This window comes from the organism of the source record quoted next, unplaced genomic scaffold (assembly GCF_019419815.1).
Source record: "Pyrus x bretschneideri cultivar Hongxiangsu unplaced genomic scaffold, Pyrus_bretschneideri_v1 Contig125, whole genome shotgun sequence".
Classification (NCBI taxonomy): domain Eukaryota; kingdom Viridiplantae; phylum Streptophyta; class Magnoliopsida; order Rosales; family Rosaceae; genus Pyrus; species Pyrus x bretschneideri.
Genome location: NW_025999419.1, coordinates 188,919 through 206,982, shown reverse-complemented (window position 1 = coordinate 206,982; position 18,064 = coordinate 188,919). Strand labels below are relative to the sequence as shown.

The window sequence follows — 18,064 nt, the reverse complement described above, 5'->3', positions numbered from 1 at the left end:
TCAACACCTAATATTAAATCCCTAGTCTTTGTGTCCGGAGTCGACGGACTAGAGAATTCGGTGGTTTTAGGAGAGAGAAAGAGATTTGGACCATTCAAGGGTTTGATTTTGTGTGAAGTATGCATAGTCGCATGATTTGAAATTAAGCGATTGAAATTTCCTGATCTATTGGCACAAAAAATAGACATCCAATGAGAACCTTAATTACCTAGCATTACCCTTCGAAAGTTGATTTCGATTTGAAACCATATGTGATTAGTGTACAGGGTATCAACCTGTCAGATTAATTTTTAGATGGATATACTTCGTTTGTCTAGATTGACAGGTTATCCACCTCAATTGTCATTCCAACGAGATCTCATCTCACTTTAAATTTCGAGTGATTTGATACTTGCAGCACAAATGTTAAAACGCAAACTTGTTCAACTATTATTTTAGTTGAAAGCAGATTGTAGCTTAAGTGGTTAAGAGCACAATCGTATGTTCAAATTTTATTGTTTGAATACATGACTTGAATCTAAGGGTGGTCAATCAAAGCGGAAAAATTAACAAGTAGTATCAAAATTACGAAGAAAGAAAAATACCATTAAAACGTAATACTAAGTTGAAAATTTGAAATAAAAGAAATTAACTCAAATGGCACTTTTCTGAAAACACAAAATTAAAGCAGGAGGGTGAGAAGGATTATTAAAGTATGAGATAAAGCACTCTTTTAGTTATTTTATACCTTAAATCTTTCACTACACTAAAATTTATACGAAACCGACTTATTTATTTATTTAACTTTTATAAAAGCACAATGTGGCAAGAATAAAAATGGTACTCATTTCTTGTAAAATATCATACCATACTAGTAAATGCGTCCTCTTGTCCATAGAAAAAGTTTGGGCTATAATATTTTACCCTCCAAGCTCGAAGTGGTTTTCAAGATTTCTATTTTATATATCAATTACATTAAATCTGACGTTTAAAATTTATAAATTTGCACTTTGTGTCTTTGAATGCTTGAATTTCTTTTAAATTGATATAATTTCAATATCTTAAGGTGCAATAATTTTTGAAAAACAATCCAAATCTAAAAGGTTAGTTCTGTGGGCTGTATGAAATTGAGCCGTAAGTATATGATGAATGGGCATAAGACAATATAAGAGGTAGGTTGAATAATTTATTTGGATTTATAACCATCATGGTCAGTTTTCTCCATCTCACATTTTGGCAGAACAAGCAAAAGACTAGATTCAAGTTATTGGTTCCAACCTATCCCAACCAGTCCACCAAACATGCTAGGAGTTTAGAATGTTGGCATTTTAACCAAAATAGCATCTGAGATTGATATAACTCCTCACTTTGGGCCGTAAGATTTGCAATAGAAATGGTCCCTGAGTTTATCCCAATCAATCATTTTGGTCATTTTGTGAAAAATTCTGCTAAATAAAAATCAAAATGTCAAAAATACCCTTAATTTAATAAATAATGCATCAAGCTAATTTGACAAAAAAATTGAGGATATTTTTGTTATTTATCCTTATTTAAGGGAAATTTTCTCACGGAATGACTAAAATGATTGATGGTGAACAACATCAGGAACTAATTTTATCGATTTCAAATTTTACGGATCAAAGTAAAGAGTTATGTCAATATCAAAAACTATTTTAATTTAAAAACCTAATATATTATTAAACCGAAAAGTTTAAACCGGTTGACAATAAAAAAGTTTTAACAGTCCATTTATTGCTTCTCGTCCACAGCTTTATATCTTTAAATTTTGCTGCTGACACCAAAGCAATATAACACTTACATCAAGACAAAGGGAATCCGAAACGGACAAACCCCGTTACGCCATCGCCAAGCAACCTCATTTGATCTGCCTTATCATCTAACCCCACTCACCGTCTCTCTCTCTGTCTCTCTCTCTGTCCTGTGTCTTCAAAGTCTAGAGAGAGAAAGAATATAATAGGGTACCAGAAAAGGGAAAGCAACGGCCTTTCTGTGGTCGAGCATCTGTGTGTCTTTGTATCGTCTTAATATATGCATTGTCAATACTCTAGAGAGAGAAAACACGGAGAAGGAGAGAGAGGTTTATTGGACAGATAAAGCCAAGATCACAAGACCCTTTTGTGAATTGAGTTCTGAAGAAGTGAAAATATGGTGGGTATTTTCTCAAGGTTCTCCAGCAGGGCCGGTCATCGACGTACCCAGAGTGCCATTGTAAGAGCTCTTCGTTTTCTTCTTTTCTTTCTTTTATATTTGAAATGTTTGTGTGTTTGTTTATATTTGCAATCTTAATTTGATTTGGTTATTAGATACTTCAGATTGCCTTGTTTTGACTGGGGTTGACTTTTTCCATTGCTTCTACAAATTTGTGCAAAAATGGAGTTTCAATTGTTGAACTTTTCTGACCCTTTCTTTTGGGTTTGGGTTTGGGTTTGTTTTTTTTATTTGTTTTTGAAAATCCCACATGTTAGAATCCGATTTTTGACATTAATTGATTGTTTTTTTTGGAGTTTGTTGGATTTCATGTTTCTGTTATCTATTGAGTAGATCATGTAATCGATGATGATCTTTGTTGCTGTCGCGGACCTTGCTGATTTTGATACACGTTGTGATGGCATTTGTGCGTTTGATTTGTGCATTCACAATTTTCATGAAGTTTGGTTTCTGGTGCAGGATGGGAGGGAAGCGTTGGCCCCAAACTCCGAGGGTACAGCTTCAGCACCTCCCCCCACTGCCGCGTCTCATGGGATTGAAGTAGCGGTAGAGTTTAAGCCAGTTGAACATCCGATTGAGCCTTTTGACAATGATAGACCAATTCAATGCCCTTTACCTGAACCGTCAATTCTCAATGTAAGATTAAATCCTGGCTTTTTTCTAAAAGAATGTTGTTTTGTAAGTTTGCAAGTTAGGATGATAGAAATAATTTTCATGGTATGAGGTAGAAACCGAGCACAGTGATGTTCTAAGATTCTTACAATTGACCCTACTTAGCGGGATCAGGCTTTGTTGTTGTTGTTATTTTTGGTATGAAGTAGAAACCGATTCTTCACTTGTTTTTTTTACTCTGTTGACTAACATTACGGTTATGGCTTGGGAAATTTTTATAGTTTCGCTTCAGGATGTCATTGCATGTTGTCTTAAGTAGATTTGATCATAATAACTGAAGTTGATTGGATTGGATGGACACGTTGGTTGCTGCCTGAGACTTGAAATTTGATATTAGTGTTAAACTGAGCATTTGTTTTTGTCCATGAAAACCCCAGAATATTTTCATTTTAGTCTTTTTCACCTTTTGGTTCTTATGGAATTTAAAATGCTCACCAGATACCTAGGAAACCTGTACTTGTTTATTCTTTAGTGTAAGTATCCGAGTCCACTATTTGGTATGTCAGATTAAGTGCTTGACTGTACCGTAAGTCTGTAACTAACTCAAGAGCGTGGTTGCTATTGAAGGCTTGTTTGAAAATTTATTTTTGGTAAGGTGGAATGCTAGTGAGTGTTTTCATATTGCAGTTTCGTCACTAGCATCAATCATACTCTAGGTCAAAGAAGTGCCTACAAGAAGAAGAACTTGGTGCCTATTTCTAGAAAAAAAGGATATGGATCACTTTCTCTAACCAATCATAAAGGGAGTTGTGAAGTCGTTGCCAATTTTTTGTGGATGAATCTAGGATTAAGTTGGCTGTATATAAGGATTGAAGTGGTGACCTTTTCCAATATCATTGTATTTTCTTCACAAATTCTTTGCAACCTGACCTGATTTATCTAAGCACTATCCGATTGGGGTATGATTTTCACCACACCCCCACCCCAAAAGGAAAAAGGCTAAGGTGGTGTTGCTGTAATTTTGACCAATGTCAATCATTCTAATCATGCGCATAACATGGAATAGAAATTATCTATAACGACAGGCCAAATTGTTGTTTAAAAACCAGTGGTCCTGAGGTATAAGTGTAGAGTGAATAAGAAATGGATTAGATTTGTTCTTTTCTTTGTTTTACTCTAAATTTGTTTCTGTGGATATCGTTATGTATAGAATTCTAATATAGCTTGTCTGCTCTTCAGGATGGGAGACTATGGAAGGAGCGAGTATCAGCAACTGTGCCTAGGAGAGGTGACTTGCCTGTGATGAAGGAAGGGGGTTCTCTCGACTCTGAAGAAGCTGTGATGAAACCCAGACAAACACGAAAGAATCGCACGATTTTACCATCTCTTAGTGCCCCCGAACATAACCTCCTAAACCTACTAGAAGAATGTAATGCATCTGGGATTTAAAATCTGGTAAATTGTGTTTCACATTTGTATTGTGTAATTTCAATAATTGGTTTTATAATTATTGCCTGAATATATGTATATCTTTACGTATCATTACAATGTCTACACCTTATATATGTCATTGAGCAACTGTAAGCATCTTCCCAAAACTCCGACTTTTCTATCATTTTCGGCAGCTTTATTAATTGTGAAACTGTTTCTGCGTTCGGAGATGCAGTTATATAAGTAAGATAGTTATACAGTGTCAGGCGCTTGTATGAGGAAGATGAGAATGATCTCTAAATTGGGTTTGGAGTTTGATAAGGTTCTTTAACGAGATCTTAGTTGTTCTAATATGGTGGATGCACAATGGTCAGTGGACACTAACCATTTCAGGTGCAGTATCGTTGAACAAAAAGCTCGTAACCTGTTACGCGTTTTCATTTGGCCAGTTTCTGACGGACTCTGTTTTGCAAACATGGCTGCGGTATGTCTACCGGCCATGCAAATATTTTCTGCTGCTCATGGTCACGGGTTTTGTAACTTCAGCCTTTGTCACTGTATTAATATTTATGGTCTCATCTCCTTCATTTCCCTTTGTTTTAATTCAAAAAACACTTAAAGAATTTAGAAGGAAAGCATGTCTTGCTTGATAGGGCAACCGCCTCTGGCGCTCCGCCACTGGCAGTCACTGAACTGAGTTTCTTGGTACCGAATTTGCAGCTGCAGTATCATTTATGATAATACAAGTGGGGTTGCGTTTGAGTTGCTCTCTCGCTTTGTCGAGGAGAGATTTTATGTTTGATTTGTCGTTTGGTTTTGGTTTGTTGTGTTTCTTTTGAGTCTTTGACAGTTTTGGATCCGGTTCGGGAAGCTTTAAGTTTTGTGAGCTTGTCTACCTTGTTAGTTAGGTGTGGATCCGCTGTCGACGTTGGACTTGTAAGCTCGGAATTTGATTAGCAGTTTTGTGAGCTTAAGTTTTGACAGTACTGAAATTTGCAGCAGCAGTATCGTTTATAACTGAACCATCAAATTGATGTTTAACCGAGGTTTAGGCAGGCTAATTAATAATTATGTTCCAATTTATAAAATTATTCTTACGTCTCCTGTAAGGTTTAATACAAGCGGGGTTTGCGTTGGGTTGCTGTTTGGGATTGTGTTCGAGTTGCTCTCTCGCTTTGTGAGGAGAGATTTTATGTTTGATTTGTCGTCTGGTTTTGGTTTGTTGTGTTTCTTTTGAGTCTTTATGGTTCTGGATCTGGTTTGGAAAGCTTAGGTTTTGTAAGCTTGGAATTTGATTCCTGATCGTTGATGTTTCTTGCTTTGTTTATTAATGAAATTTCTCACTTTCAAAAAAAAAAAAAAAAAAAAAAAGCGGGATTCTCTCAATAATAGTTTAGATTTACCCACGTAATTATCTTTAGAGGCTTCTGTTCACTGTTATTTGATGTGAGTTCACATTAAGCATATAGGTAGCAAACCACATAATTGACAAAGTTGAGAAGCCGACTTGGCTGCAGAGTGCAGATGAAGGTCTTGAGAGTTCTATATTGTGTCTCATGTACTGAAGACACTACGTGGCCGTGATTCTTACCAATTACAAGCGAAGCGGAATAAAATATGAAAACAATCTACTTTTCTATTAAACAGTTATTAAAATCGATAGATATACGGGATATATACAGATCCGACAAATATATATATATGTGTGTGTGTGTGTGTGTGTGTAAATAGTTGTAAATTTAAAACCTTCATACATATGGGCATACATATTATGCATATTACATGTATGAACTAGCTCGCTAAACAGGGAACTCTCGAGCTTGGAATGGAAGGTGGAGTGTCGGAGAATCAAGGTGTTTACGGGGACTACGAAAGCTTCCGTGATTCATCCATGTCTTCCTTTGCCATGTCTCCTTCTTCGCGGTGCCGTGCAATTTGACGTGATCATTGTGTCCTTCCTGATCAACTTCAAGCTGATGAACAAGTGCTGCTGCTCCTCCTTCCATGGCTGCTGCTGCTGCTGATGGTATTGAGAAGGCAAAAATGATGAGCAACATCAAAAGAGTAAAATTAAAGGGTGTTGCAGCCGATGATGATATTGATGCCATCCTGATCTTCTATATATCAATCAGTTTTGTTTCTCAATGTGATGATCTGCAGAGAAGTGGAGCGTGTTTCAAATATAAAGAGCTAGAAAAAGTGAAACTTTGCTTTGGTTGGAAGTCAAGACCCAATAATATTATAAATCAAGCCTCCTTTTACATTGCATCACATTAAGTCACACGAGTATATTGACATCGTTGAGAGATTTTTTAGTGTATATGAAACACAACCCGTCACATTAAGTATATTAATACAATTGGTTGGAAATTTGAAAAAAATTATTTCAACCAATTGTATGTACTGGGCCGTGTTCCGGGAACACTGAAAAACTTATCGTCATCCTGATAATCTTACCAATGATACAACGGTGTGCATAAACTTTTCTCAATTTGACATTATATCATTCGTACGAGACGTTACAACGACGTGTAAGTTGTTCTCCCTATTTGTAGTAGTCAATTTAGGTATGGACCAATAATAAGCGATGAGTAGTAATGTGGAATACCTACACTTTATATAATATTAGTTGGGTGGTGCCTAATAATTGTGGGTTTGATTAGCGTTTGGTGGTTAAATGATTCTGTTAGTAGACTTTAAAGCGCATCACTTTCATTACAAGTTAGCATAATATCCTTTGCTAGAGTCTAAGTGGTTTACCCACTTTTTTATTTCTGTGTATGTACTTTTGTGTGTGGTAGAAAATCAACGATTAGATTGACATTTACAACGGTTAAATTTTGCATAAAACTAGTACCATCGAGTTAGATTTAGTATTATAACTGGACCCTCTTGCACATGAGGATAAATGTTAAATTATTAAAACAAGTTAGTGCAAGAAAAATGTTATTGACATTCCAATATAGATGTCATTCCTACATGAACATCTCCATCATGCTCTCCCAAAATTTAGCTAAAACTGTCAAAAACATTATATTAGGAACTCTCCTTTTTTGAGTGATGTTGGAGTGGTAGAGGAGTCAGAATGTGGGGTGGTTGTGATGGGCAAAGGTAAAAGTTTCCACACAATTAAGGGAAATGATTTATCACAGGGATTTTCTCATTTTTCAGTTTATTTCTAGCCTTTGGTCGAATAAAACAAAGAAAAATTATATGATAGAAATAATCATGCGTGTGAAGAAGGAGAATAAATATCTGATAAATAACACCAAAGTTCCCCCCTTCTAAAATTCCACACCTACCATGCTATATAGGCCGTGATCAGATGCAAATTGAGGTCAATATCAATGTGATAATAGTTTCATTCAAATATGTTTCCTTAAAAATTTGACATCATGTAACTATAAGACACGTGATAAGGCATCAACGATATGTAATACCATCACAATAACATTCCTTTAAACCGAGGTTAGGTCTCATTTTTTTTTTTTAATCTGAATGCTGCTACACCCACCTACTTTATAAATTAAACATAAATGACAAATTAACATAACACTAATAAGGAAATAAGATGTGCGTGAGCAAATAGTATTCTTTTTGGTGCACTTGTACAAATAGGAGTTAACAAGGTCGTCTCTGACATTTTGGAGTCCTGTGTGAAGTTAAAAAAATCCCTCCTTATTTAAATAATAATTTATTGGAAAATATATTCATACAAAGTTCAAACTTAATGGAATCGGCATCTCACTTTTACTAATTGAATAATGTCCAATTGCCATGAATCATGATCACCATGAAAAAATAGAGCATGACTAAAAGATACACATAGAAATACACTTGTATTTGTGGAAGAAAGTAATACACATGTTAAGTTTTTATTGCTGAAGAAAAGTGGAGTAAGTCTGGGATTGTTATCAGTCTACTCAAGTCTCTATGAAGTCCTAAGGCCATCTCCAACTGAAGAGTCCAGAGGGCCAGAAGGCCGAAAATAGCCCAAAAACCATCTCCAACCGAGAGCTAGGTCGAGGGCTCATGGAATCTGAGAGGGCCCCACGGAATCTGAAAGAGCCAAAGGGCTGGCCAGAAAAAACATTAATCATGTCGGTTATAACCAACATGAATGCTTAAGCTAAAATTCAAATGCAATTGCTAGTTAACGTCAGCTAGCTGTTGCATTTGAATATTTTTTTTTTTACATTTTTATTATTATTATTTATTTACAAAATTTTTCTTATAACTTCTATTTTTCAAAATTTTTTTTAAATTCTATTTTTTCCTATAACTTTTATTTTACAAAATTTGTTTCATATTTTTTTAAATTCCATTTTTTCCTATAACTTCTATTTCACAAAATTTGTTTCATTTTATTTTAAATTCTATTTTTTTTTCCTATAACTTCTATTTCACAAAATTTGTTTCATATTTTTTTTCCTATAACTTCTATTTCACAAAATTTGTTTCATATTTTTTTTCCTATAACTTCCTAAGCCATTATACAACATTAAATTAAATTAAGTAACATGAAACAACATTAAACAATATGAAACAACATTAGATAACATTAACCAACATACAAATTATACAACATAAAAAAAAATTTAACAACATGAAACTTAAACAACATTTTTAACAACATAAAACTTAAACGCCTACTCTATGCTTCTTTTGGCCCAAAGATGTGCAGCAAGATCCTGTTGTAGATACTTATTTGTGGCACGAGAACGTATCATTCTATAGCTTCTCGTGTACTTATTTATATACTACCAGTTCTTGGATTGAAAAGCAAATTAGGCCCATCATATATTTTTGCACAAGCCCTTCTTAACCTATTTGGATCTTCTTGGTCGTCATCAGACTTTCCATCAATATATCCATCTCGCTCATCCTCCACTATCATATTGTGTAATATGATGCAAGATAGCATGATGGAGTCCAAATTTTCTCGACTCTACCCTCTTGTCGGTTCGTTGATGATCTTCCATCGTGCTTATAGAATACCGAAAGCTCTCTCAACATCTTTCCGGTATGCCTCTTGGTGTAAGGTAAACAACTTTTCTGCGTCATTTCTAGGGTTTGGAATTGCTTGGACAAGTGTTGCCTACTTTGGGTAGATGCCATCTGCCAAATAATACCCTATATTGTATTGACGGTTATTGATGTAGTAGTCAAGTTAAGGTACTTTACCTTCCGTCAAGTTATTGAAGAGGGGTGAACGCCCAAGAACTGTAATGTCATTTTGGAATCCAGGGACTCCAAAGAAAGCATGTCAGATCCATGTGTCATATGAGGCAACCGCCTCTAACACAACAGTTGGCTTTCTTGACCTTTCGCTAAAGCCTTATTGATATCTGGTGGGACAGTTCTTCCAATCCTAATGCATGCAGTCTAATGACCCTACTATGCCCAGAAACCCATGGTCTTTAGTTTGCGAATGAGCCGATTTAGATCTTCTTGATTTGGCTCGCGGAGGTACTCGTCTTTGTAAACCTAAAAAATTGTGTCACAAAATTGTTCAAGAGTATGAAGGCATGTAAACTCAGACATACCATGGGTTTCATCCATCGAACCAGCTGGGGAGCCATAAGCCATCATTCGGAGTGCAATAGTAACCTTATGATGAGGTGAGAAACCAGGGTGGCCTGCTCTGTCCCACTTATGTCGAAAGTATGGATTGACCTGCTGGACATCACGAAGTAAACACTCGAAGACATGACTCCTCATCCGAAAACGACGTCTTAAATTCTCTTCTGTGTACACCGAGTTGGGGATGAAGTAGATGTTCATCAGATTGACACAAATCATTGCTCTGTTTCGTGGTTTGTAAGAGTGATTAGTAACAGAGCCACCCCATTGAGGTTGTCCCTCAGTTGGCTGAAACACCATGCCCGCAGCCATGGCTGCTGCTATATTTTGTTTGTTGCGCCTTACTTGAACTTCTTCATCAGACTCCTCATCTTGTCGTCTCATTTGTGCCCATTTTGCTTCCAATTTGGAATTGGATGAGGACCCCCAATTGGAATCTAAAGAGGATCCAAAGTTGGAATTCCCAGTTGGAATCCGAAGAGGATCCAAAGTTGGAATTCATTGCAAACTTGAATTGAACAAGATTGAATTGAAATAGATTGAATTCAAAATTGTGTGAATTATAGTCCAATATCCACCCTATTTATAGCAAAAAAAAATTCAAATCCAAAGGTAAGCTAACGTTAGCATGATGTCAGCTACCAACGGCTAGTTGACGTCACTTAGCTGTTGGATTTGAATTTAAGTTGTAGTTTTTAAATAATAAATTATGTTTGGCCCTATGGCCCTCGGTTGGAGACGGTTTTTTATAATAGGGCTAAAACGAGCCCTATGGCTCTTTGGCCCTCGATTGGAGACAGAGGTAAATATGGCCCTGTACTGTTCATTAAAATATTAATATCTTGGAGGATCAGAGGGTTAAAACGAGCTCTGGCCAGCCCTCGGTTGGAGATGGCCTAAAATAGATGTGGAAATTGTAGCAATCAGTGGAGGGACAAAAGCCATATTGGTTGTCTTCTTGTTGCCAGTTGTATGGCAAGTAATACACATGTTTTTTAATTGCTAGAGAAAAATTATAAGCTCCACTTAATCAAGTATTCAAGTGTACTGTAGATAAAATCAAAGGATGATGATTTTTTTTCCAGTTAATATTTTTTATTAGAATATTTATACTTATGTAATATACAGGAGGATACAAAATTTTGGGGCCACTTAAAAATTCAGGATTCTGTACCAATGCACTTTTTGCACATCCCAAATTCTCTGGGTATTTAACCTATACCCGACCCGGCAAGGCCCGGCCCAACTTGGTATTGCCGTCTTCCCCCAAAGTCTCCGTCAACTTTGGTGTTGTTTTCTTTGAGCACAAGCTAAATAAGGTGTTTTTTCCGATTCATATAAATACGAACCAAACAAGGCCTTGGGTTTCCAACCCTCGCAAACTCTCTCTCTGAACCAGCCATGGCCGCGCTGCAGTACCTGGAGTCGCTGCGCAACGCGCATCCGGAGCTCGCCGAATGGTACAATTCACTTGCAGATCTGTACCAAAGGAAGCTATGGCACCAGCTCACTCTCAAGCTCGAGCAGTTTGTTGCTCTCTCCGTCTTTCAGGTCTGTTTCCCACCCCCAATTTTGGGTTTCCTTGATGCTTGAGTATCGGAATGGGTGACTCTGAGTTCGGCAATTTTGCTGGAAATTTAGGGTTTGTGAAATCGTTAGTTTGGGGCTTCAAGTGGGCTTTGGGATTTGATGCTGAGTTAGGGTTTTTAGGGGAAATTAATTGGAAATGGGGTTTTGGATTGGAAAATTAGTGTTTTTCTTTTGTGGAACTAGGGTATTTTTTTTTGGTGTTTGATATTATTCTATTTAGTTTTGTTCTCACTTGGGTTGTAGATCGTGATTCGTACTGGAGAAGATGCAGAAGTTACTAGGGAAAAGATCTTTGGAAATTTTATGCTTTTGGTTGCATTAAGTGAAACTGTAGTGTAAATCTCTGAAAGCTTTTGCCTTTGTTGTAGTTTGACTCTTTTTCGAGTAATTTGAGGAACTAGAGGTCCAAGAACTGGTAATCCATTGATTCTGCTTTTGAGTTTTCTTCTTTGGGAGTAATTAGGTTTTTTTTTTATCCTAGTTTTTTAAATGATTAGATTGGGGCCATAGGCTGGTGCTTTTTTTTTTGGGGGTTTAATTTCCGTTTGAACTCATTCCAATTACAGTTATTTGTCTGCGAGCAAAGTGGGTTTGAAACTGTTCGAAGTAAGCTGTTTCATTTGCATGTAGCTATGTTACATGTTAAGGTTGTGTGCCGTAATGAATTTAATTTGAAATCTGTCTTTATTTTAACTAGGATAATGCTATGTCACAAATATGTGCACCGTGAAATGAAATTAGGTTACACTTCTCAATTACTTGACCAAACATGTCAATACCATTGATAAAAAGTACAAAGACAATTAGCATTGGATTTAACTGGTTCTATGTTTAATCATGTAATTCATTTGCATGAAGAATTTCATTAACTTGGCACATTTTTTCTTGAATCATTGAATTCATGAATTGTTGAATTGTGGTTTGATTGGTGGCATTATGTTGATCTCTTAATACTAATTGCTAGTAATATGTCTGTGGATGCGTGTACAAGTTGTATTTTTTCTTGAAATGGAAAGCATTCCAGTATGAAGTTTCTGTTTCTTGGATGTGTCCTTTCTTCCCACATCTGACTTTCGTTTCCTATTATTGAATATCAGGCTGGTGATGCTCTGATACAGTTATACCACAATTTCATCACCGATTTTGAGACTAAAATCAACCTTCTCAAGCTTGCACACTTTGCAGTCATTGTTTCTCGACAGTACCCAGAGAAGGAAGCTGCTATCAGTTACCTAGAAGGGGTAATTGAGAAGCTTCAAGCCACTAGAGAGCAACGCATAGAGGAGCCAATCCTTTACATTAAGATGCAAATAGCAATATTCCAACTTGAACAACAAGACCAAAAAGGTTGCAAAAAGCTTCTAGAAGATGGAAAGACTACACTTGACAGTATGACTGATATCGATCCATCTGTGTATGCTAGCTATTATTGGGTGTCATCTCAATATCATAAGTTCCGTCAAGAATTTGCTGAGTTCTACAAAAGTGCTCTTCTTTATCTGGCATACACATCAGTGGAGTCTCTCTCAGAATCATTCAAGCTGGTATGCTTTTATACTCTTATTCATGATCCATTTTCTGTGCAGTTATTCCTAGGTTCTACATCCCATCATTATTTTTGAATGTTATGTTACAAGAAGGCTTGAAATCTGTAGTTGCACTTACATACTAGTGACGAATGGTTTGTTAAATTTAAATATCTTCCATTTCTTGTGATTGCATCTCCCTCAACAAATCGTGTCTTCTAAAAGTATTCCTGTCTTCAGGATCCTTTAAGTACACATGTACTTATTTAAACTGTTTTGGCTTGCTTTCACCAAATCACTAGTTTTGTATTTACAGCAGCAGGTTAATAGTTTGTGTAGACACAAATTCTGCTTCAAGGGTTATAATTTGTGTATTCCGTGCTTGGATTCAAATCTTCCAAGCCATTTGAAAGCAGGCTTTGTCTTATAAACCTTTTACTCCATAAGAATAAAGTGAATTGAAATCTTTTACTTCCTGCATGGTCAGTTACCAATATGATCGTAACCATAATTTTAATAGGGTAGTTTAGAGAATACAACTTAATGTGGAGGTGTTATTGGGTAGACAAATGTGAAATAGGATTAACCTTTTATGTTCTTGAGAGAAATGTAGTATAAATTTTATTTATTGTAGCATGGCTGGATGAAAGAGGAGAAATGCATTCAATTCTTTTTCTGTCAGTTAATTGGGGATTTCTGGTTCGCAAGAACTGGAAAGATTTGTAATTACATGTTAGTACCCTTCTAGGAGAATCCATTAACTTGGCTAAGTGCACTTGTAGTGTGCAGGCTGCCTTGAACATTGACTCTGGTCAATCCATAGTAATTAAGGGTATCATTTCAGACTTTTTATTTTTTACTGGTTCAGTACGCATTTGAACAGTTGTGATTAGGGCATGAGTGATAGCCTCTGCCAATGGTAATATTTATCTTTCAGATTCCTATGAGTCAACTGTTCATATGTGGTCACTTTTTAATTTAAGACTGATTGGTAGTTTATTTTGTTTAATCCATGACAATTTTTAACGGCTTGGTTGTTCTCGTCGTATTTAAGGATCTGGCATTTGATTTGTCCCTTTCTGCGCTCCTGGGAGATAACATCTACAACTTTGGAGAGCTGCTTGCGCATCCTATTGTAAGAACATTTGCAGAGTTTCTTATTTGGTTTCATAATATTTTGCTTCTCATGCACGCATGTTACGTAGAAGAGTTCCCTTTCAAAATGCACAAGGTGTTTTTGTTACTTTGTGGGAAATATTTTTGCACCAATCTAGGACATTGGATTTGAAATTGATCAGAAACTAAGTCACGTATGCTCAACTAAGCCTGTATGTAGATTCGCAATGCAGTCTTGTTAATACTGCTATTCATCATACACTCTACAGTCACCAGTTATTACCGCATTCATATACCCTTTTTTACTTTGGTTTATTTTCACTTCCCCAGCTGGAGTCTGATAAATTACTTTTGATTTCAACTGCTGTAGACTATCATGAAGTGCTTGTTGTCTCCAACCTAGTTGCCTGGAGCTTTGTATGATATGTGCAGGCATTGTTCTTTTTACATGATATCTTTTGCATTGGGTTTGCATAATGGTTTAGTGAACCGTGTGGTTTTAGGATCTGAATTTCCTTCTCCACCCTACCAAGGATGCTTATATAGATACTAATTACGTACCTAAAAAGTTTCTATGTAGTTCGCATGTGTTTCTTCTGAAGTGTGTAGGCTACATTATTCTAAGTTATTTGTGCTGCTCTTTTCTTTTTTAATGGATGACATCTTTTAACAATCTGTGCAGATTAAGTCTCTTCTTGGGACAAAGGTAGAGTGGCTTTACTATATTCTTCAAGCGTTCAACTCTGGTGATTTAGTTCGGTATCAAGAGTTATGCCGTGTGCACAATGCTGCTCTGAGAGCACAACCGGCATTAGTTGATAATGAGAATAAGCTTTTGGAGAAGATTAACATTCTGTGCTTGATGGAAATTATCTTCAGGTTTGTGTGTTCTAGATTGTCCTTTCTCTTGTAATCCGTGACAAAGGTGTGTTTTTTGAACTATGATTCACCAAGTCGATATGTTCCTTGCAGCCGGCCAGCTGAAGATCGAACTATACCATTGAGTATCATTGCAGAGCGTACCAAACTTTCGGTCGAGGATGTGGAGCATCTTCTTGTGAAGAGCCTTTCTGTAAGTTCCTGTATTCTTAAACCTGATGAACAGTGAATTTATTTGGATTGTCCAAACTAAAGCTTTACCGATAAGGAAGACTGGTTTTATGACGACAGTTCTCAATGCACGCCTTAGTACAAAGTAAAGATTATAGTACAAAGTAAAGATTAAGTACTCACTAGTGATATTTTTATAACTCGTACATTCAAAATAGGAAAATAATATTTAAAAAATGAGAAGCTTATGATTACACGAACACGTTTGAGACGTTATATCCTATGTATATGGGATTGGCCATTCAAACCTTATTTGCACTTATGCAGTGGGTTCCACACTTTCAGTTCAATATAACTGACATACGATGTATTATATGTTGCATGCAGCATGCAGCATGTGACATGCAAATGAGTATTCTTTTATTTGTAATATTATTTTACATACAGTTTAGTTGCAGACAATAAATTTAAGGCCTTTATTGCATCTAATGGTTTTGTAGTTGTATAGCTGTCTTGTACAATGGTTGTAACAAGGGGAAGACTTAAGGTAGTAGTTTCTGGCTTAACAGGGAAGTAATTAACCGGAGTTTTTTCTTGTTTTGCGGGGGTGGTGAGGTTATGGTTTTCTTTTGACTTGGGAGTTGGGACTGTTAATTTTATAAATAAAAGGAAACCGAATACGTTAGGATTTTGTTATTATTACGTGTCATATGGTTTATGGTAGTTCCTTTGTTAATCTAATTTGCATTTGGATGTTTTATATCGCAGACAAGCAGGGTGTAAGCTGCTTTTATTCCCTAATTCTGTAGTTAGAAAGTGTTCTTCTCATTCTATTTTCTATTTAATAATTATGAGAGAGATGCTGAATGCAGGTTCATCTGATCGAGGGAATAATCGATCAGGTCGAGGAGACGGTGCATGTGTCCTGGGTGCAGCCAAGAGTTTTGGGGATTTCACAGGTCAAATCATTGCGTGATAGGTTGGACAGTTGGTTGAAGAAAGTCCATGCTGCTTTGTTATCTATCGAGGCGGAAACACCTGATTTGGTTGCATCGTGAGTCGCCTCTTGCTTTATTTTCTGCCTAGTGTAACAATTCCTGATCCGGAAAAAAAAGAAAAAAAAAAAAAGGAAAAAAAAGGGGGGGGGGGTGTTTCAAAATGCAAAGGCGGCCAGGAAACACAGATCTTCGGTTGATTGAACACCTTGGGCCTACTTCTTTTATGCTGCTTTTCTTGTTGGTGATGCTTTTTTTGTTGAATCATTTCCCTGGAAGGAGCAGCCTTGTGTACTGCACTTGGGAGTAATATTCCATTTTATAGTGGCATGCCTAGAGACATGGTGAGTCAATTAAACACGCTGCGTTATAACTTTGTATTCTGAATTTTCTTTCCTTAGATACCTTACATTTATGCATCTTTCGTTAGTTTTAACGATTTTCTCCTTCTCTCTACTGGTACTAGTTCATTTTCCTTCTCAGTCAACGTTTTCATGTTCCGTTACTCGCTGATGGGGACGATGGTTTGAATTTAAAAACCTTTAGTTTTTGCAGTGAGTGTGTGCATCTGTTGTGCCCCAGAGCACTTTGCATTTGTGGTCTGATTACTTGATTGGTATTTTTAGTGATGCGATAACATTGACTTACCAAAAACGGGTAAAATTGCTTCAGAGTATGTGTGACATGTAGTTTTTGGATTAGGGTTTGTTGCATTTTAGACCCTCACGTTTGCCAACTTTGAACATTTAGAATTCAGCTTTAACAAAATTGCAATCTCAGGTGCCCAATGCTATGCTATGAAAGCGGCGTTGCTCAAGTGTTTTTGCTACCAAGTGCTTTTATTATAAAATCTTTTTATTTACAATTCAAGCTTTTTTTTTTTTCTTTTTTTTTTTCCTTTGTAATCAGATTCAAGTGCTTTTAAAATAATGAAGATGCTCTATTTTTACCAAACAATCAACTTTTTGATAAGATAAGTAATCACAAGGAGGGGAGTCAACACACTAGTTAAATTAGAATATGACTTGACACTAGCACTATCATCCTAGTGCTAGTTCTTGTCACTTGTTGGGTGTTAAGTTTGCCTCAAGTGGATCGTGAGTTCAATAATAAATTATTGTGCATAGCTCATCTTAATTCATGCCTTATTAGGGGTGGAATTTTTTTGTCAAATTATGTAACATCCCACATCATTTAGGGGAGTGGATCCTGTAAGCCTTATATGTATATTCGTATCTCTATCTAACACGAGACTTTTTGGGAGCTCACTGGCTTTGAGTTCCATTGGAAATCCGAAGTTAAGCGAGTTCGGGCGCCCAGGATGGGTGAACTACTGGGAAGTTCTCATGTGAGTTTTGTTAAAGCGTGGTGGGAGCCCAAAGCGAACAATATCGTGCTACGGTGGAGTCAAGCCTGGGATGTGACAAATTACCATACCAATGTTGTGCCAAAAAATTTGCACTATTGGTAATGGTACGGTATTTGTATCGTACTATACATTTTGGGTACGGTAATGGTATTTAAAACCATTACCATTGGTATACCATACCATACCACTACTATAAATATTATATCATTTATTTATTCATATATATATATATATGTATGATTAGGTATTATTATCATTATATATGCACGTTATATATTTTTTTTCTAGTCATTTATCCAAAACCAAATTCTCACCCTCTAACCTCTACTTTCCCAATAAAAAAAACCTAAGCCTTCTTGCCGTTGCGACATCATATTTTCACTCATCTTGTCATCGACTTCATCTCCATTGCTCTCGTTTCGGCGACTCGCAGTCCATCTCATCTTCTCCTTCATCAAATTGGGTTGTCTTTCCACTTGGTTTCGTCTATCAAGTTAATTTTTACTAAAATTGCACTATCATCCTAGTGCTAGTTCTCGTCACTTGTTGGGTGTTAAGTTTGCTTCAAGTGGATCGTGAGTTCA

General features: G+C 36.4%; 2 protein-coding genes across 2 annotated transcripts; both read left to right on the top strand.

Annotated features, from left to right (window-relative positions):
• The first annotated feature begins 1,863 nt into the window (after nucleotides 1–1,863).
• On the top strand, nucleotides 1,864–4,362 carry LOC103962508. Its single transcript, XM_009375224.3, has 3 exons — nucleotides 1,864–2,208; nucleotides 2,668–2,844; nucleotides 4,060–4,362. Exons 1-3 carry the CDS (start codon nucleotides 2,146–2,148, stop codon nucleotides 4,267–4,269), a joined length of 450 nt encoding a protein of 149 aa, XP_009373499.2. The 5' UTR covers nucleotides 1,864–2,145; the 3' UTR covers nucleotides 4,270–4,362.
• Nucleotides 4,363–11,131: 6,769 nt separating this feature from the next.
• LOC103962510 (26S proteasome non-ATPase regulatory subunit 13 homolog B) lies at nucleotides 11,132–16,557 on the top strand. The gene is made up of 6 exons (XM_009375225.3): nucleotides 11,132–11,385; nucleotides 12,522–12,968; nucleotides 14,005–14,085; nucleotides 14,749–14,945; nucleotides 15,039–15,138; nucleotides 15,989–16,557. Exons 1-6 carry the CDS (start codon nucleotides 11,236–11,238, stop codon nucleotides 16,172–16,174), a joined length of 1,161 nt encoding a protein of 386 aa, XP_009373500.1. The 5' UTR covers nucleotides 11,132–11,235; the 3' UTR covers nucleotides 16,175–16,557.
• Nucleotides 16,558–18,064: the final 1,507 nt, after the last annotated feature.

Excerpts from the sequence above, each read along its gene's own strand:
- LOC103962510 (XM_009375225.3), top strand. The coding sequence starts at position 11,236 with ATGGCCGCGCTGCAGTACCTGGAGTCGCTGCGCAACGCGCATCCGGAG. Across the intron at positions 14,086-14,748 it reads AGCTGCTTGCGCATCCTATT|ATTAAGTCTCTTCTTGGGAC; the intron begins GTAAGAACATTT and ends CAATCTGTGCAG. Across the intron at positions 15,139-15,988 it reads TTCTTGTGAAGAGCCTTTCT|GTTCATCTGATCGAGGGAAT; the intron begins GTAAGTTCCTGT and ends TGCTGAATGCAG.
- LOC103962508 (XM_009375224.3), top strand. The coding sequence starts at position 2,146 with ATGGTGGGTATTTTCTCAAGGTTCTCCAGCAGGGCCGGTCATCGACGT. Across the intron at positions 2,209-2,667 it reads GACGTACCCAGAGTGCCATT|GATGGGAGGGAAGCGTTGGC; the intron begins GTAAGAGCTCTT and ends TTTCTGGTGCAG. Across the intron at positions 2,845-4,059 it reads CTGAACCGTCAATTCTCAAT|GATGGGAGACTATGGAAGGA; the intron begins GTAAGATTAAAT and ends TCTGCTCTTCAG.